The 21,883-nt window shown below is 37.0% G+C and overlaps 1 protein-coding gene across 1 annotated transcript in view; it reads right to left on the bottom strand.

Annotated features, from left to right (window-relative positions):
- The window catches only part of LOC144971306 (uncharacterized), a 23,834-nt gene extending 2,616 nt beyond the window's left edge, over positions 1–21,218 (bottom strand). The window contains exons 1-4 of the mRNA XM_078911990.1: positions 21,176–21,218; positions 16,490–16,636; positions 5,152–5,214; positions 3,584–3,646 (exon numbers count right to left, since the gene is read on the bottom strand). Coding sequence (XP_078768116.1) covers positions 3,584–3,646; positions 5,152–5,214; positions 16,490–16,636; positions 21,176–21,218 — 316 coding nt within the window. The remainder of the gene's footprint in view (positions 1–3,583; positions 3,647–5,151; positions 5,215–16,489; positions 16,637–21,175) is intronic.
- Between the last annotated feature and the right edge of the window lie 665 nt (positions 21,219–21,883).

Below are 21,883 nucleotides of genomic sequence, written 5' to 3' on the forward strand. Positions count from 1 at the left end.
GATGGAAGTCACTCCGGCAGGGCTATGGTGGTGAAGATGATGATGATGGGAGGTGATTCTGATGGCAGTGGTTGTGTTGGGAAGTGATAGCTTTGGATGAGATGATGGGAAGTAATGGTAGAGTCATAGGGATTGTGATAGAAGCGACCATGCTGTGAGGTTAGTGGTAATAAGTGAAAGCCATGGCTTGGCGAAAATGATAGAAGCAGGTTCAACAATAAAGATCTGATAAATGGCACAATTCCAAACCCAGGATCGAAATGACCCCAACCAGAAAGAGTCAAACAAATCACATCCCTATCCCCCGTCTTCAAGACAAATGTAAATCAACATTCTGCCCAAACACATTCGGGTTTCCTGTAGGCCTCCAGTCCACCTACTGCACTTGGGTATGGACCTGAGACACAAACAAATACACCCCCACCGGTAGAAGCACACTCATCTGTATTTCAAATACATGCGAATGCCAACCACAATCATCTTGTCAACAAAGAACACGAATGTAACTCACCCGGCCCCAACCAGTTGGAATCAACTCGAACCCAAGTCCAGAACCACACCACCACCATCACTTTATCACTGAATCTGCCTCCAGCATCCTCATCCTCCCCACAACTTCCACCCACCACCACCGTCCTCGACGAACACAATCCCTACATCACAATCACTACAACCCCACCAATACCACCTCATCCCTTCCTCCACTGTCACTTCCCTTCACAACCATTGCCATCATCATCACTTCTCATCATCATCACTTCACCATCACAACCCTACCATCATGATTTCCATCATCTCTCACCCAACAATGCCACCTTCACCAACAATGTCACTACTGCTGCTCCATCATCTACATCCCCATCATCACCTCGCCACCAACAACATCTCCATCATCAAGATTACTGCCATTGCAATCCCAGGGGCCCTCCAACATGCCCCATCCAGTTGCTCCGCTGAATACCATATTCATCCTCGATGGCCTCACCACCCCTGCATGGCCATCCGCCCCAACCGCCCCTGTATGGCCATCCTCGTTTCCAGGAGCTTGATGACATCAAATATCTGCAACAAAAGGTAGGGACTGATAATAAAATGTAGGTAAAACAACTCAATTCTTTGACTTCAAATCTAGTTTATTATTGTTGATTCTTGACTAACCACCGAGTTTTCTAACTTTCAAGATTTTCAAGGCTTGGCTCAGCTAAATAGTTGTTAGAAAAAAAAATAAAAAATTAAAAAAAAACATTTACCACTGCAAGGCTATTTCCGAGTTTTTAACAGCTATGTGCAAGTGCCAAGTGTAGTCTTATTATACCCATAACATCTTGTGAGAGGCCTGGTCTTAGTATATACATAATATTTTATAAGTAGCCTAGTCTTAGATAACATCTTGTGAGATGTCTAGTCTTAGTATATACTTACTATTTTATAAGTAGCCTAGTCTTAGATAACATTTTGTGAGAGACCTAGTCTTAGTCTATACATAATATTTTATAAGTGGCCTAGTCTTAGATAATATCTTGTGAGAGGGCTACTCTTAGTATATATCTCGAAAGGGTATTAAGTCTGTTTTTTCAAATTTATGTTTTGTACCCAATCGTAGCTGATTTTATCATTAAAAATTTGATATTCTTATTATTCATTTCCGAGATATGAGCCATTGAAGTAAGGAAAGTATAAAAACCAAGTTTTGAGAAAACTGACTTCGAATTTTAGGCACCTGTTTCGTGCACAGTTGAATCAATGGGCACAGATAACACCTTGGCATTGAAAATTTAACGAGAGTAATAAAATTTGTCGTGTGCTTCAAACATAAATTTAATAATGTACATACAAAGTTTTGAAATAATCCAATCATTACTTTTGTAGTTATTTATTATTATATAAGAAGGAAACAAAAAGGTTTTACCTGCAACAACAACATCTTATCAAACACTTCCGCATTATGTACAACAAAACAAAGACACAAAACAGCATGTTTTACTTTTACATCCAGGTAAACCCACTTTCCATATTGAATGCATTTATCGAATGCCAAAGAAATCTACCCAGGCAAAATTCATTGAGGAGTTGCATATTTCTGTACTTGAATTTAAACTTATTATTGGTGACTTAAACCATGACTATCTATCAAACCTGTCATCAACTGTGAAAAGCATTCAGAAGATTTCAACCGAACGATCTTTATCAGCATGGTAAAACACCAAGACATCAAGCTGGGAACATTCTAGATTGGGTAATATTGTCTAAATCAAATAATTATATAATCGATATAAGAGTGGTGGACCTCGCTCTGAGTCAAAGGCATTCTAGGTCAACCTGCCACTCGAGAAAATGCACCCTCACAAAAAGCTAAATCAAACTATAAACATTAAAGAAAATGATAGTGGGAATTTTACAATCTATCTCAAAAATAGCCTTAAAACGTGAAAAATATTGCTGATCTCTATTCCACTCTTTACCACGTTCTTGATAATCATGCTACAATTATAAAGAGATTTGTGACAGAAAGATGAGAAGCTGGTTGGTTCAACTCAGAGGTAAAAAAGGCCAAACAAAGGAGAGAGGCACAAAGCAATGGCAAAAAACTGGAATAACTGTCGATCATGATATTTACTGTGCCATGAAAAGAAAATTAAATAATTTTATAAGGAAAGTTAAAAAGGATTATTACAATACAAAATTTAGAAACTTCAAATCATGTAAAGAGCAGCATGGCACCAGGTGACAAACAATTTGTTAGGGAAACAGAACATCAGAACTCTCCCAAACAGTGAATCAAACTCTAAGCTAGCTGAGAGTTTTGCGACCTACTTTAACTCTATGATTTTAAATATGAGGAAAGAGACGAATTACTCAAAAACCTTGTTTCAAAAATTTTAATGGAACTCAACTGTGCATATTTGAACCAGAAACAGGAGAAGTTCAACAAATTGTGATGAACAGTCCAGCAAAATTGTGTGATTTTGACCCCATTTCTACATGTATATTTAAAGAACGCATAAATGTTGTAATACAAACAGTAACCAGCATTTTGAATGATCAAATGTTAATTCTTTAAAATAAAAAAAATAACACATTTCCTTTTCACGTCTGCCTGTTTTTAATCTAAAAAAAATGATGCAAAATATTGTCCATTACAACAATGTTAAACTAGGCCCAGAGGGATGTTCAATGTCAGACCTGCATATGTATGCAGATCGATTATAACCCAATGTGTGAATATTCTATTGTGGGTCTGGGTGTGTGTATGTGTGTGTGTGTGGGAGAGGGGGTTGTGGGTTGTGGTACAAAAGATGCCTTTTTTTCAACTAATGTAAAGCGCATTGAGCATTTTATAATTTTGAAAATGCACGTTACAAATTAGTTAATTTTTAACAATAATGATATCCTCGGTCAACCAAGCTGAGGGAGACAAAGAGAGAGAGAGAAAAAGAGAGAGAAGAGAGAGAGAGAGAGAGGAGAGAGAGAGAGAGAGAGAGAGAGAGAGAGAGAGAGAGAGAGAAGAGAGAGAGAGAGAGAGAGAGAGAGAGAGAGAGAGAGAGAGAGAGAGAGAGAGAGAGAGACCAACTGGAATTCCTACCTCGAGGTGAAGTCGACAGTCCTATGAAGAGTGCAGAATCCTCTCCCGTCTCTTGATGCCGTCCTTTAAAGAAAAAAAAAATGTAATTCATGTTTATGTTGTGTAATTATAAAAACTTATCAAAGATTTTATATTTTGAAATAAATGCATTATAATCACTGATGATCTTTACAGTTGGGTCCATCCTGATAGCTCAACTGGTAGGACATTTAACTCAAACAATGTGATTAAGTTGAGCCCCAAAAGCTAACTTCTAAATGAAGACATAGCACAAGGCTATTAATCATGTCACACTAATATATCAACACTTATGAAGACAGCATGCTTTTATCAGCATCACACCATACTCCTGATTATCATATATATAACGTTAGTAAATAATGAATTATACTAGCCTACTATAAATGTAAGCAGTTCTATCCTGTTAACTAAATATTGAAATAATTTTACAGTAAGTGTAAAAAAACATAGTTTCTTTAAATGGTGGGTCAGTTTTATTCATTTCATCCTTGTGAGCATGTCACCCTTTAAAAACAGGTGATGTCAGGATACATTGGTCTTGGTCTTCATTTCAGTTTTAGTTGGGTGAGTAGTGTTGACTTTATAAACTTCTCAGAAACCCAGCACACAACTTCTATTAAAATCAAAATTAGTAACTATCATTATTATTGGTGTAATCTTTGAGTTTTGACTAATATTCACAAAGTCACACCACCTTGAGCAAGAGAAATATATTTTGGTTCTATGCGTTTTCTTGAAGTTGAAGCACTCTTGTCAGTGCATTCCAAACAATGGATCAGAAAATGGTGAGTCTAATGATACTGGGTCATAAATTTGATGTGTCCATCGTTCTACAATTCCCATAACCATCTACTAGGGAATAAATTTTGACCAAGACACTAAACAAAGTACAACCCGAGATAAGAGCTAAGGTTCTTCTATTAATCTAAACAATAAGGCTAATTCACGTAAAAAGATTTGTGCAACATCATTCAGTGGCAGAGAGAGAGAGAGAGAGAGAGAGAGAGAGAGAGAGATAGAGAGAGAGAGAAAGAAGGAGAGAGAGAGAGATAGATAGAGAGAGAGAGAAAGAAGGAGAGAGAGAGAGAAAGAGAGAGAGAGAGAGAGAGAGAGAAAGAGAGAGAGACAGAGAGAGAAAGAGAGAGAGAGAGAGAGAGAGAGAGAGAAAGAGAGAGAGAGATAGATTTTTTTTTTTTTGTTTGTTGCTTTAGGTCTCTTCCAACACAATTGAGGTTATATGAGAGACCGCTGAAACAAAAAAAAAACAAGCAATCTAACAAAAATAGTACAAATGTAAATCAAAATCATAACCTAAAGATATCATAAGCTAAATTATAAATAACCAAGAACAAACAGGCAGAAGATTTACAGAAAAAAAATATCCCCTGTCAAAAATACAATCACAAACCAAAGAAGCAGGATAGGCTAGTAAAGAGAAGATAGATAGAGAGAGAAAGAAGGAGAGAGAGAGAGAGAGAGAGAGAGAGAGAGAGAGAGAGAGAGAGAGAGAGAGAGAGAGAGAGAGAGAGACCAACTGGAATTCCTACCTCGGGGTGAAGTCGACAGTCCTATGAATAGTGCAGAATCCTCTCCCGTCTCTTGATGCCGTCCTTTAGAGAAAAAAAAATGTAATTCATGTTTATGTTGTATAATAGTAAAAAACATTTCAAAGAAATTATGTTTTGAAATAAATGCAATATGATCACTGATGTTCTTTACAGTTGGGTCCATCCTGATTGCTCAACTGGTAGGACATTTAACTCAAACAATGTGATTAAGTTGAGCCCCAAAAGCTAACTTCTAAATGAAGACATAGCACAAGGCGATTAATTGTGCCACACTAATACTAATATATCAACACTTATGAAGACAGCATGCTTTTATCAACATCACACCAAGCTCCTGATTATTATAGTATATAGCGTTAGTAAATAATTAATTATACTAGCCTACTATTAATATAAGCAGTTCTATCTTGTTAACTAAACATTAAACAAAGAGGAATACAATCAAATGTATACAAATCATATATAAAATGTAAACAAAACATAGTACAGTGCATAATAGAGAGATGATTAACAAGGGGAAAAATATAATCTCCATATAATAGCTATACATTTGACTGTTTCCCTCCAAGCTGGGGTATTCGGCCAGGGCCAGGACAAAACCAAGTAATTTCATTCCAAGACAAAGACAGAAAGCAAGGTAAACAGATATAGGAGGATAGAAGACACAGTCTGTACCTCCCTGAGATAGAGAGGGAGAGAGAGAGAGATAGAGAGAGAGAGAGAGAGAGAGAGAGAGAGGGGGGCAGAGAGAGAGAGAGAGAGGGAGAGACAGAGAGAGAGAGGGAGAGACAGAGAGAGAGAGAGAGAGAGAGAGAGAGAGAGAGAGAGAGAGAGAGAATGAGAGTGAACGATTTACCAATTACCAACTGAAATGAGAGAGAGAAAGAGAAAGAGAGAGATAGATAGATAGATAGATAGAGAGATAGAGAGAGAAAGAGAGAGAGAGAGAGAGAGAGACAGAGAGAGAGAGAGAGATAGGGCACACTTGAGCTTGATTATCTAAACATTTGTGAACAATACCACAAGCTTTAAAAACAATCCTTTCACTAATTGGCAACCAATGGCGATTATATAGAATTTATTTTGTAGGATCATTAGATTTATCAGTTTTGTGGCTCTGTTTTGAATAGTTTGAAAATATTGTGTCAATATCGACGGTACACCTAAAAGCAATGAATTACAGTAGTTATACCTGTTGGTACCAAAGCATGAACAATAATTTGTGAAGTACTCTCATTAGGAAAATGTCGAACTATACCAATATTTCTTAAGCGATAAAAGTAAGATTGACTGTATTAAAATTTCAAAGACTTCATTTGAATGATTGGATGTCTTGTTTATTATTATTAGTCATTATCGGCATTTGAACTTGAACTCTCTCGTCATTCTATGTAAAACACAAAGCAAAAGAATTAACATATAGTCAGAGCAAAGTACTCAACATATATAAAGAAACTGGACCAACAAACCACAAACTCACAGGATTTCTGTAGTTTCACAGCACGCCTCCAAATGGAGTAAAACTTGTCTTAAATAGTAATATTTATTGGATATTGTAATTAATTGAATGTCCAATAATGGCTGAAAAATATACCTATACTAAAATAATATACTAAAAGTGCTGTCAAACTACAGAAGCTCTCCCTTTCATTAGGTAATACAATAGAAGTCAGTTTTGTGGCAGAAAAAAAAAAAATAATTTTGAGTCACGTGTCGAGAAAAGGACTATTTTTAAACCGGGTCATTCAAGCATTCATACCTCCGCCATTAAAAAATGTACAGAGCTAAATTTGCTATCGTCTTAAAGAGGAAGTTTCATCTTTATTTCTATACTGCTTCAACAATTTAAAAAATAGATATTAAAGGTACAAAATGCTGTTTTATAACTTTACAGCAACGAAAAATCCAGACAAATTGATATAAAATTTAAACCGATTCTGTCTAAAAGAAGTCTTATCTGTATTTCTACCAATTTGTTTTAATAACGGTTATTTAATGGTCGAGGTATCGCATTTTTAAAATGCCTACCAAATCCTTGTTTTCAGCTTTAAGTGTTATCAGATTTTTAAATACATTATTGTAGTTTGTAACAGCATACAAATTGCCATAAGAATGAGATCTCAGATTATTAACAAAAAGAATAGAGTTCACGGAAACCTAATTAATATTATATTAAAGTACCTTCATAATATATGTTTTAGATAGTTTAAAACAAAATAAATATGATATATATGGTTATATCAATTGATAACTCGAGTCGTTGTGTCTATGTTTTAATGATGGAACAGCCTAAATAAATTAATTTTTTCGTTTTTTATTTTTATGGACCTGTAATATTTTTTGGATGACTTTCTGGCCTTGGTTTTTATTAAACAACGAGCTGTTTTTATCAATTTATCCATGTCATTATTTTAATATCTGGTTTGTCTCTCGATGTTTATTTATTGCTAACAAAAAACAAGTGACGAATTTATACACACATCCTTCACTCATGGCAGCCATAGGAATGAATACCACTACTTGTAGTTTATAAAATGTCAAAAGACACACAATGATTTGTCCCAATGTGTTAGAAAATTGAAAAAAACAATGCTATTGTTTTCTTTATTTGGAAAAAATGGAACTTGAAATAGTAAAAATATTGAGATTGGAGAAATAATAGACTTCGAAGAGTCACTTATTTTCTAAATTATTCAATTCTTTTTCTAATGCTTTCATGATAGACTATGTATAGGAACAATATAAGTTACTAGTGGCCAATGAAGCAGTATATGTGTAAAAGTTAAATAAGCGTTCTTTACGCCATTAAAACTGGATCAAAATGGATAAAAGGTTGACGTGTATTTTCTTGTTTTTATTTCTTTGTTTTTTATCTTCAAACTGGAAGAGATGTAAATTTAAGATGAGAAAAGAACCCAATTAAGATTTCAATGTTATCTTTTTTTTTTAATATTTCACTTTTGGTTTTGGTGAGATTTGCAATACCGTACCTCAGTTTGCAACAATTCTCACCTCTCAAGCAAAGGGAGTTAATCAAAATAATTGGGTGGCTAGGTCTTTAGGGTATGTGTGGCAGAAAGTACTTTAATTCAGACTAGCATCCTATCTAAAGTATAGCAAACAGTACATTCAGTAACACAGAAATCAGGATACAGGCATGCGTCATAAACCTTAAGGTGCCAAAAGACCTTGGGGTGGTTGGGGGTTGAGGGCACAAAAGACATACATGCTGGGCACAGACGCATGATCCGTATAAGAGGGAAGCACTCTAATGCCAACTAATTTATCGGCACTAATAACATACAAAGAGACGATGTACAGTGCAAAGAGACGATTTACAGTGGAAAAAGTCGTCGTCCTTGAAAGGAATTTTATGGCACCTTTCGGTTAAGGATCCCAGAGAGGGCCAGGGCAAAACCAAGCAATATAATTCCCAGACAAGTCCATAAAGTAGCATGGAAGTGAAAACAGGCATGGATGAAGTAAAGACATGATGTCTTGGGATCATATGAGTTTCTTTAGAGGTGAATTTATTACCTTATGCTGCTGGTTCGAACATTGTGCTTATCATTCATGAATTCATGTTGAATTTTGAGAAGGAAATATAGACTTTACCAGAAAGTTGAGATGATTTTTAAATTCAATAGACCCTGTTTCCTATAACGTGAGAGATTTTACTTCTATCTGCATTATTTTGAGAGATATTTAATCTTTTATGCATTTGCCCGTAATCAGCAATTTTTCTGCCAACATGCGAAACTACGTGTTTCACGAGGTTCACTTCTTTGTTTTGCAAAGACCATTTGAAGAAAATGTCTGAAAAAAATTGGACCTCTTGCCTGGAGTACTCTCTATTCGTTGACGTGAATTACATGTCATTTTTTGTATGATCATTATGTTAATATAGTATATGGATTATGCTATTTCATCATGCTGTAGGCCAAAACATTTACTTTCGTCAGTGTTTTATGCTAATTTCAATAGACTGGAGATTTAGTTTAAAAAATTGTGTCAGTTTCAAATTCTATCTTTCACTTTCATTTATCTAGTGCTTAAAAATATACTTCACAAGTATGATAAATCTTTTTGGTGTTTAGTTACATGACATCAAAGTTGGATTCTTTTCTTACATCAATTTGGAAGCATAAAAATTCTAAAATCTTGAAAAATAAATTTGTCCTCATTTTCTTATTTATTTATGGATTTGCTTTATGAATATAGTAAGAAAAATCAATTTTAAATATTCAAAATTGTCTCTTGTTGTACCTACTTTCATAGGAGTTTGGATTTTTTCATAATCTAATTTTGTATTACCAACAGTTTACAGTTTGCGTGTATCCATTCATTATCTATTCACTTAGTTATTAATTATTAACTCAAATAGCCCTGATCACGGATTAATCCGTGAATTCCGCTACTGCACATTAGCCCTGAACACGGATATATCCGTGACAGACTATACTGCTCAAACGGCTGTTTGCTTGTTGATTGGCTAGTTTTCTGGAACCAGACTAAATTTTATTAATCATATTAAACTGCATTACTTTTCTTCATTCTAGAGACATTTTTCAAAATGATCTCATGTTTTTAATCTTACACATTTTATTTTGTTTCTCCACGTCCGTTTAACACTAGTATTGATTGTTATACCCAAAAAAAATTTGAAGGAAAACTTATTAAAAAATAAATGTTTGAATTTAGGCTTGAAAGCCCAGAGCTCAGGTATCTGACGCTGAGTCAGTCCCAGGGCTGAAAGAGTTAATGTATAGCAATAATAATTATCAAAGTATCATGATGTCCTTTCCCTACAACTTCCCCAGTTAACATCAATATATATATATATATATATATATATATATATATATATATATATATATATATATATATAAAAGCAAGATTGGCAAGTTTTTGTTATGTGATTCTGCATTGACGCATCAGAATCAAAGAATGCGCCAAGAAATGGAACCCTCTCGTCATTATAATATATGTGCAACTCAACGAAAAAGAATTAACATCTATTAAAAGCAACGCAGTGGCTTTGTTTAAAGTCCCGTAAAGACGGTACTCAGGTCTATTTTTATAGTTCCATATGATTCAGTACATGTTTCAAAATCATTCATGGGATTTCTCCTTTCTCCTAAATCTTCTAAATCAAGCACCTTGCTTGGCCCAGGCTTCCATTGCCTTGCTGATCTAAGAAGACCTGCATTTATGTCCCTTTCTGAGGGTGGACTTTTGGAGAGGTCTTAGAGAACTCACTTAGATCAGCATCCGCCATAATCCAGTACAGAATCATATGGAACTGTAAAAATAGATCTGAGTACCGTCTTTAATGGTCGGTAAAAATAACCCCTGTGTGTAGTGTAAAAGTAAAAGTAAAAGCAAAGTAAACCTACTCAACAATTAAAAAAAAATTAATTAAAAAACCGGACCAACAAACCCGAACGAAATAAAACGTATCTAGTAACATTTATTGACTATATGAAAGTCCATAATGGCTTAAAGATTAACTTATAATATACTAAAAGTGCTGTCAAACTACAGAAGCCCTCCATAGATTTAAATTTTTTTCATCTACTTTTGTATCACCAGCAGTCAGCAGGATTGTCAGTTGTTTGCCAGGCGACTTTGCAAAACCACGCCAGCTTTATGCCAGAAATCCGCCAACTTTATCCTACTTCACCTGCAATATTTGCCCAAAATCCGAAAAAAAAAAAATTTGATTTAAAACATTATAATCAACAATAGTGCATTGTCTCAATACAAAATTTATGTTAATAAACGCGACTCACCTATTTACAACTCTTTCCTTTTTAAAGCATGAGGATTCGGAGTTTCGATTTTGTTTCAACGGGAGTTTGACAGTCGGATATTGTTTTCATCTTCGATTAATCTGAATAAAGTTTTGTAATATAGATCTCGGCCAACAGTATACTCACAATAGGTGCTTCTAAAGTCACTTTATGGGGTGGGGGGGGGGGGGGGGAATAATTAGGCTTGATTGCGAGACGTTTACTTTTTTTAAATGGTGTACAAATCATAAAAAATCCGCCATCCGCCAGGCATTTTCTCCATCGCCCCGCGTTGATAAAAAAAAAAAATCCGCCAATTTGGCAACACTGATCACCCTTAGTTTACAGTTCACAGCTGTTGAAAACTCTTCGTATCTTCTTATCGTGTATTCATTCATTATTTATCATAGAATTAAACGAATGAGAATACGTACGAAGCCTAAAAAGTGTCCACCAATGAAAGCATTCAGCGCCATTTTGTTGTTGGCTGAGAATGTAGTAATTACCATTCATTCGGTATCTATGTCAACATAACGACACAAGAAAAACAACAAACAATATCAAAATCCGCAATAAAATGTTTCAGAACTGTTGCGTATATTTATGGCACAACGAAGCTGTCAAAAAATGAAGTTAGAGAATGTGTGTAATCATGTATTATAATAACCTGTAATGTGTTTTCCAACCACCACATCATCTACTACTACAACCACCACCACAATATCATCACTAACACTACTACTACAACCACCAGCCCCACATCATTATCACTACCACTACTACTACACCACCACCAGCACATCATCATCACTACCACTACTACAATAACCACAACCACATCGTCATCACTACCACCACTACTGCAACCACCACCACCATATCATCATCATTACCACTACTACCACAACCACCACCATCACTACTACTACAACCACCACCACATCACTACCTCAACTACTACAACCACCACCACAATAGCATCACTACCACTACTACTACAACCACCACAACCACATCGTCATCACGACTACTACTACTACAACCACCACCATATCATTACCATTACCACTACTACTACAACCACCACAACCACATCGTCATCACTACCACTACTACTGCAACCATCACTACCACCATATCATCACCATTACAACTACTACTACAACCACCACAACCACATCATCATCACTACCACTACAACTACAACCACCACCACATCATCATCACTATCACTACTACTACAACTACAACCACCACCACATTATCATCACTACCACTACTACTACTGCAACCACCACCACCATATCATCATCATTGAAATATTTTTTTTTTTTTAATTGAGCTTTATATAGTGCAATATCTACTAAATGTGCTCAAAGCGCTTTACAAGGGGTCCCTGGTCAACATTTAACATGTAGGACGGGACATGACGCCTGTTAGGCGATATTACAATTTTTCGGACAAAGACAACTCTGTTGACGGCCAGATACTCATTTTACACCTGAGTACGGTGAGACAATGTGAGTAAAGAGCCTTTTCCAAGGACTCAACTATGCGCCGAGCGCGAGGCTCGAACCCAGGACCTTCCGATCCGGAAGTGAGTGTCATACTACTAGACCACATAGCCGCATCATTACCACTACTACTACAAACACCACCACCACATCATCATCACGACCACTACTACTACAACCACCACCACCACCATATCATTACCATTACCACTACTACTACAACCACCACCACATCATCATCACTACCACTACTACTACAACTACAATCATCACCACCACCACATCATCATCACTATTACTACTACAACTACAACCACCACCAACACCACATCACCTCACTAACACTCAGTACTACAATCACTACCATTAGGTTTTGGAGCTTTACTTCATTTGAAATAAGGAAACTTCGGAATTGTATTTGGCATTGTGTTTATATATCATAATATAATTCTAATCAGTTATCTATTTAGAACTAGATACTATACAATATGTATGCCAAATACCACCCCTTTCTTGTGTGCGAGAATTCCTCTTTCGGCATTGAAATTGAGTGTGAGAGAGTCATCACTACACACATAAACAACAGAAACAAATTAAAAACAAGACTATGACACGCAACCACTCACACACGAGGCTATACTATTTATCCTTTTCTCTATATAGAATAGGACAAGACAAACAATAGCTTGACTCTCGCTACACTTCGCATTGATGTTTGTCGTCTCACGAGTTCAACTCTCGGTCGACCTGTCAATATTCCTTTTTGCCTCGGACGTAATCATTAATAGAATGTTGTGTGGTTTTGACCTTGGAGAAAACCTTAAGAAGTCACATTTATATCATTTTAGAGAGATCGTTTTGAATAATTTTGAGTTAAACGAGCGAGCAGCAATTTGTTTTCATGAACGGCCGATCAGCGCTTGTTTACTATAGTAACGCGATTCCCAGCCAACATCAAAATGGCGGATATTTTTTTCATCGAGGCCGCTGGTTGGTTAGCCAATAAGAGCACCGTACGGTTTCCATTGGGTAAATTCCTTGTTATTTATTCAATTGGTAATGGAGAGCAATAATATTTTCAAAGTATCATGATGTCTTTTCCTTTCCCTGCAATGTCTTCCCCTGTCAAATAAGTCAACAGAGACACACGCACGCACATACACACACTCTTAGAGAGAGAGAGAGAGAGAGAGAGAGAGAGAGAGAGAGAGAGAGAGAGAGAGAGAGAGAGAGAGAGAGAAGGGGGTGGTGTGTGTGTGGGGGGGAGGGGGGGGGGTTATTCCTACCTCGAGATGAAGTCTTGATTCACGATGGCAAGGATGATAAAGCCACTGAAAATGATTGCGACTTTCTAAGAGTAACTTTCAGGGTCAGATTGGCAGAGATTGCAACAGCAGAGCTCAAGATGAAGAAGATGATGTTGATATAAAAGTGATGGCAGGGATGTAGATGATGAAAGCAGCAGCAGTGACAATGATGGTGAAAATGGCAAAGCAGGTGACGTGATGATGGAAGTCACTCCGGCAGGGCTATGGTGGTGAAGATGATGATGATGGGAAGTGATTCTGATGGCAGTGGTTGTGTTGGGAAGTGATAGCTTTGGATGGGATGATGGGAAGTAATGGTAGAGTCATAGGGGTTGTGATAGAAGCGACCATGCTGTGAGGTTAGTGGTAATAAGTGGAAGCCATGGCTTGGCGAAAATGATAGAAGCAGGTTCAACAATAAAGATCCGATAAATGGCACAATTCCAAACCCAGGGTCGAAATGACCCAACCAGAAAGAGTCAAACAAATCACATCCCTATCCCTCGTCTTCAAGACAAATGTAAATCAACATTCTGCCCAAGCACATTCGGGTTTCCTGTAGGCCTCCAGTCCACCTACTGCATTTGGGTATGGACCTGAGACACAAACAAATACACCCCCACCGGTTGAGGTACACTCATCTGTATTTCAAATCCATGCGAATGCCAACCACAATCATCTTGTCAACAAAGAACACGAATGTAACTCACCCGACCCCAGCCAGTTGGAATCAACTCGAACCCAAGTCCAGAACCACACCACCACCATCACTTTATCACTGAATCTGCCTCCAGCATCCTCATCCTCCCCACAACTTCCACCCACCACCACCGTCCTCGACGAACACAATCCCTTCATCACAATCACTGCAACCCCACCAATACCACCATCATCCCTTCCTCCACTGTCACTTCTCTTCACAACCATTGCCATCATCATCACCTCCCATCATCATCACTTCACCACCACAACCCTACCATCATGATTTCCATCATTTCGTCACCCAACAATGCCACCTTCACCAACAATGCCACTACTGTTGCTCCATCATCTACATCCCCATCATCACCTCGCCACCAACAACATCTCCGCCATCAAGATCTCTGCCATTGCAATCCCTGGGGCCCTCCAACATGCCCCATCCAGTTGCTCCGCTGAAAACCATAACCATCCTCTATGACCTCACCACCCCTGCGGCCATCCTCCCCTGCCGCCCCAACATGGCCATCCACGTCTCCAGAACTTGGCGTCGTCAACTATCTGCAACAAAAGGTAATGACAGATAATGAGTGACTGATTGAGAGAGAGAGAGAGAGAAGAGAGAGAAGAGAGGAGGAGAGAGAGAGAGAGAGAGAGAGAGAACTAACTAGATTTCCGGGAGACATTCCGAAAGATCCTACATCTCCGTATTCTTTCAATTTATATTTTCACAGTTGATCTTTTGTCAAGCGTTTATTTATTCAATTTGTCATCATATAGAAGCATTTTAAAAACTCTAGAACAAACCTTGATAGTGTGATTGTGAAAGTTTAACATTTCCTTATTTGACAATTGTTTTGATTCTCGGCCGCCATTTTGATTTGTGAAGGATTGAAAGGTAGTGCAAAGCAGTCCGAGGGATTTCTTTCTAATTAGGGTGAGCTCGAGATCGGAGGATTTTTTTTTGCTTGCTAAGGTGCTAGGGTGTTTGTTTTTCTCATTAGGGTTATTTAAAGATACTAGGTTTTATTTTTTCTTGGGGTAAGTTGAGGGAATATTATTTGAGTTGTTTCCCTTTGTATGAGCTTTCGGGAGGCCTCCCAGATTTCCTATCTGGAGAGGAAATCCGCTTAACGAATCCATCCTTCAAGAATGCACAATCCAATCCCGTCTGTTGATGCCATCCTTTAGTGAGATTTTAAAACGGAGTGTCTACGTACACGGTAACCGGACACCTAGCCGCAGGATCCACATACACGGTAACATATAGACTAATCTTGTACCGTGCTTTGGGAGGGAGGTGCGAGGGGGCAGTGGGCATTGAGCTAGGTACACGGCAACTTATGACCTTGATTTCTTTCATTCCTACCCCCCCCCCTCCCCCTCCTTGTGTGTGTGTGTGTTTTTTTTATTACAAAAATGCGATTTAACCCAGAGAGAGGAGAGAGAGAGAGAGAGGAGAGAGAGAGAGAGAGAAGAGAGAGAGAAGAGAGAGAGAGAGAGATTGCTTGTATTGCAGCGGCAAACTAGTAAGCGGAGTTACCGTGTACGTAGATTCTGAGGCTAGGTGCCCGTTTACCGTGTACGTAGACACGCCTTTTTACAAAAACGTAATTCTTGTTTATGTTTTGAACTTCTAAACAGATGAATGGTCGAAGAAATTATGTTTTAAAAGATAATGTTTTTGCCTCGTCCGTTTTAAAAAAAAGTCATAGCCTAAACTCTCGAATATGTATTATATTGAGAAAAATGTTTACTTTCATAAATACCTAATATTGGTTAATGCTGAAGACAATCAGATAACACTAAGGATGCACGTTGCAAACGAATACTAATTATATGAATAATTCTTCTTCAAACCCCGTGACATCTGACTGATTAGATCGAGCCTCTTAACATTCGCTGTGTTTGGTTGTAGTCTAGGACTACATAATAATAGATGTCGCTGGTTGTAGTCATTCCGCCTATGTCCCTCGAATCAGACTGCTCCAAAACTAAACCACACCCTTAGTCCCCGATATGGCCACACCCCTCATATTATGATTATGCCCATAGTTTGATGTGATAAATTGTTGAAACGAGACTATTGTGAACCTCTGATGTTCTGTACTGACGTAACTTATAATGTCATTTCCCGTGGATCCAGGAACATCTGTCAGAAAGAAACATGTGAAAGTCACGTCTAAGACGTAATCAGCTCCTTTGAACCCCATAAAACAGGGGACTGAGGAACACTGATGATGTCGGGTTGTGCTATAACGTCCAACCGCCCCCTCATCGTATTCGTCCCAAAGTGTGCTAAAATCTATTATCTAGTAGCTAAGTTTCTTAAAATAAACAATCCACGAGCATCCCTAAAACATATAAATAGAACTCATAAAAATCATATGGCAGCTACTGAATAGCAATCAATTATATATAAAAACGTAATAAAGATCAGAAACGGCGATGCTCGTATAATCATGGAAAAGGCAGGGTGTTAAATGAGGCAACTTACCATCTATCTCCAGACACAGTGATTATACAAAATTAAATCAATGTACCGAATTATTTAAAATACAATACACTACACAATAATCCACTGAAATACACTCAAGAAATAAACACATCATGAACTTAATTTTAAAAATACAAAAAGATGTAAAGATTGCCTAAAGATTCTTACAATAGCTGGGTAGTATTATAATTCCAAATGATCGGTTACTGGAGGGTTCATCACTCATATGAATTCACAATTCGACCAATTGTGTTGTAGAATAATGGCATCTCTACGAATTCAGCTTGTGAAACTCAAGCACGAAAAAAAAAATCATGAAAAAAAAGAAAAGATTAAATTTTTTACCTGCAGCTGAAGTCGACCATCTCGAAAGTCCACCTGAAAATGAAATGTCGCGGTTGAATAAGGTGTGTAGTGTTTTGTTTTTATGAAAGTGTAAACAACTCATGGACGGTGGATAATGATGGCCTTGACTCTCTTAAGATGCGGCTACATTATTGCGTTGAGGCGAAATCATTAAGATATTTATAACGGAATACATATTTATACCTCATTGACATATAGGCAAAATGGCTTATCTACCCCATTTACAATATTAATGCCTCGTGCTGACGTGATAATTAATGATTTCGAGGTTACACAATTAAATGTGATCTCATTATATATTTGGCAAATTGGATTTTTATCAACACGAAAGCTCCGAAAACACAGGACCAATCGTCACCAAATTTTGCATGATGATTACAATTGACATGAAGATGGTTTAGGAGCACTATGAGATTGATGAGACATCGTGATGATGTTATTGGAAAATCAAATTTGTTTCGTTAAATCCAATCGAAAACAGACGCTATTATTGTTAGCACGTGGTTGCGTATCAATCTCCTGGTTAGTGAGAATGACACTGAAGTGAGAGTCATGGCATTGAATCGATGGCTCCTCTTTGAATACAATCAAATTCTTAAAATTGATGCGAACCATTTTCCGTTCGTGACATTGGGAAAAAGTTATAGTGAGCGAAATATACAAGTTATTAAATGAAGAAAATGTCTCTCCGTGCGCAAATAAAAAGCTCCGTGGAGTTCTCGTACAAAGTCGAAAATCCTATTGTTTAGTAAAACAATAGAAATTGAGTTAAAATTTCATTCAACTTTTGAATCATTAAGTTTGTGTTAATCGACTTATCGTCAACTAGATATGCTTGAAAATAAAAATAAAAAACATGAGTGTAAAAATTTCAACACTTCTCGAATAACTCATAAGCGCAAAAGTCAAAAGCCGATTGTCTTGTTCCTACCCTAGAACGTCAACGTTAAGCGATCAGATAGATAATAGCAATAAGTTTGAGTCCTTTGTGAAGAGGACACAAAATAGCGTTGTGTTTTACAAAGGCAATCACTTTTTATACTCTTCTATACTACAAAGTAAAATCGGATGTCCAGCATCAAAACGCGTGATTATTTAACGGTAGCGGTAACTATCCGCCCAATGTGGATATAGCTTTAAGATAGCTTAAATAACACGAAGAAATATGTTTAGATATAGTACATTATTTAGAAAGCCTGTTGTGAGCTGTGCTTAACCCTTGATCTATTAATATCTTACTGGTTATGAAGTAATTAAAAAGCAGAACGCCGAGTGATTAAATACACGATTTTATGCATGAACACTTTTCATTTGTTACCGGGACCCATTTTTTTTTTGATGCTGGAAAAATAACGTAATCCGATTTTACTTTATCGTATAGAAGAGTATAAAAACTGATCGCCTTTCATCACCAGTCTCTATGTTAAATTTCTTTCCACCACTCTATGATGATTTTGAATCTAGAAACTTTCTGTTGAACCAAATCCATGTCCTCCTCCTCCTCATCATCATCATCATCATCGCCATCCTTCTCCTCCTCCTCCTCCTCCTCCTCCTCCTCATCATCATCATCATCATCATCATCATCATCATCATCATGATCATCGATGTCGTCGTGGTTGTCGTTCGAAATGGGGCTGGTTGGTATTTGTAGTATTCGCTTTGTAACTTAAGGGTTCGGCACATTTCCACTGCGGTTGGGGTCTTAATAAACTCGCCCTAGCTGGCCCTTGGCGTTGCTCTGCGGTCGACGCTTAGGTTATTCCATTCTTCCCCAAAAATGTCTCTATTGTTTATTTATTCATTTATCTATTTATTAAGTAAATAATAAATTAAATAAATTGAGCTTTTATACAGCGCAATATCCACTAAATGTGCTCAAAGCGCTTTACAAAGGGTCCCTGGTCAACAACAACATTTAACATGTAGGACGGGACATGCCGCCTGTTAGGCGATATTACAATTTTTCGGACAAAGACAACGCTGTTAATGGCCAGGTACTCATTTTACACCTGAGTATGGTGAGAGAATGTGAATAAAGACTCTTTTCCAAGGACTCAACTATTTATTTGTTCATCATCGTCATCGTCATCATCATCATCATCACCATCATCATCATCATCCTTATCAACAACAGTGTCATCAACACTGGCTTGACAATTACCAACAATCTGTCCTTTAAAAGAAACCAAGTACTCGTTCAATTTAAGATGATTCAAGGTTGAATATTCCAAACTGTGTTTGTTGCATTATACATGCTTGGGTAACATGAAAGTGGCATATTTTTATCTTACATAATGGTCACATCCTTACCAAGGCATGGATCAGTAGGTCCCCTATGAAGACTGATTGTATAATGATGAGTGAGTACAGTTTACGGCAATCAAAACAAAATTTCATATTAATTGTTTCTAGATCGACGGTTGGGTGATTAGATTTCACTGAAGAGAGGAGAAGGCCAGGCTACCACCCTTTAGTCTACCCGAACAATTATAATAATGAGAGTGATTAGTATTCACTGAAGAGTTGGGAAGACAAGCAGAACAATAAATATGTAATTTTTCAAATCAAAGAATTTGTGACCCACCCTTAAATCCACTCGGACAATTATACTAATGACTGTGATTAGTTTTTATTTATTATATGTGATAGCCAGCAGACTAAATGCGTAATATTTAAAAAAATAAACAATATGTTACCCACCCTTAAGTCAACTCGGACAATTATAATGATGAGTGAGTACAGTTTACGGTAATCAAAACAATGTCATTTTGTCTAGATCGACAGTTAGCTGATTAGTTTTCACTGAAGAAAGGGGAATAGCAGTAGACCAACCTTCAGTCCCCCCGGACAATTATTATAATGAAAGTGATTATATTTCACTGAACAGAGGGAAAGGCCGATACCAGATGCGTAATATTTAAAAAAAAAAAAACAAAAAAAAAACCAAAAAAAAAACCAATATGTTACCCACCTTTAAGTCCATTCGATAATTATAATAATGAGAGTAATTAGTCTTCACTAAGGATTGGGGATCGCCAGCCCACCTAATGCGTAATATTTCAAAACAGAGAATTTGTGACCCACCCTTAAGTCCACTCGGACAATTATACTAATGTGTGTGATTAGTTTTCAATAAAGATAGGGGAGGGCGATCTGACCATGTACGTAATTTTTCAAAACAAAGAATTTGTTACCAACCCTTAAGTCCAATCGGGCAATAATAATAATGAGGGTGATTAGTTTTCATTGAAGAAAGGGATCGCCAGCAGAAAAAATGCGTAATTTTTCAAAATAAACAATATGTTACCCACCTCTAAGTCCATCGGACAATTATAATAATAATTGAGCACAATTTACGGCAATCAAAATAATGTTACTGTTTCCAGATCGACCGCTTTATGAATAGATTTCACTGAAGAGAAGGGATGGCCAGCCGATCAAATCCGTAATTTTTCAAAAAACAAACAATTTGTGACACACCTTAAGATCCTTCGGACACATATAATAATAAGTGAGTACAGTTTACGGCATTCGAACCAGTGTTATTGTCTCTATAGATAGTTCGAAGTTGACGTCACTCAGGTCTTTGTTATGTTTTTTTTGCCATCCGTGTTTATGAGTGACTGACTGACTTACTGACTTAAGGCCTTTCGCTTCCTAAGCATCCGATCGGGACGCCTCGGCTGCCTCTCTAATCATCTGTGTCATTTCCTTCCACAGTTCACGGTCTTTTGCTGTGGTCTTCCTTTGATTTTAATTCTTTGTTATTTTAAAGGTGTATTAGGTCTCGATTGAGGACAGTATAAATTGACGTGGGTGGTCTACCTTGATAATTCTTGTCTCCAGATGGGGTGAAAAACGTATTCATGGCTGTATTAGCTGGTATATTTTCATCTCTCCTGAGTATATGCCCAAGAAGCCGCCATCTTGCCTCCAGGATTTGAGACCAATTACTCTTCTTAATAAAATTAGAAAATCGCTCTCCCTGATCACACTGAATAGAATTAGATCGATTGTTGAAAATTATTTGTCACATAGTCAAAGCGGATTAAGGACGGAGAGAAGTACTGCATATGTAGTTTGGATCCACAAATGGCTTGCTGCCAAAACCCTGTCAGTAAAAGTAGAAATAGTTATAACTGGAATAGATATGTCTGCCGCCTTCGATACTATCAATCGCCAATCCTTGATAAATATTTTGAAAGGAATAGTTATGGAAGATGAAAGTAGATTAATCAGATTCCTTATAAGTGAAACCTGGATAACCACCAAAATAATCGGTGCCTCAGATAATAATAATATAATAATATAATGAACTTATATAGCGCCTTGTTCCAATTTAGAATTGCTCACTGGCGCTTTACATCAACATATCATGTATGATATAAAAATATAGAACTGGCATGTTAAAAACCACACAAATTCGATGACAATATAATATATTATAATACAATCCATACTAAGATTCCAAATTATATACCCTACAGAAAAACTCCGTTTTTAACCGTTTTCTAAAGATAAGTGGATTTTCAC

The sequence above is a fragment of the Berghia stephanieae genome, chromosome 1 (assembly GCF_034508935.2).
Source record: "Berghia stephanieae isolate SIO BIC M18660-M18661 chromosome 1, UCSD_Bste_1.3, whole genome shotgun sequence".
In the NCBI taxonomy this organism is placed as follows: Eukaryota; Metazoa; Mollusca; class Gastropoda; order Nudibranchia; family Aeolidiidae; genus Berghia; species Berghia stephanieae.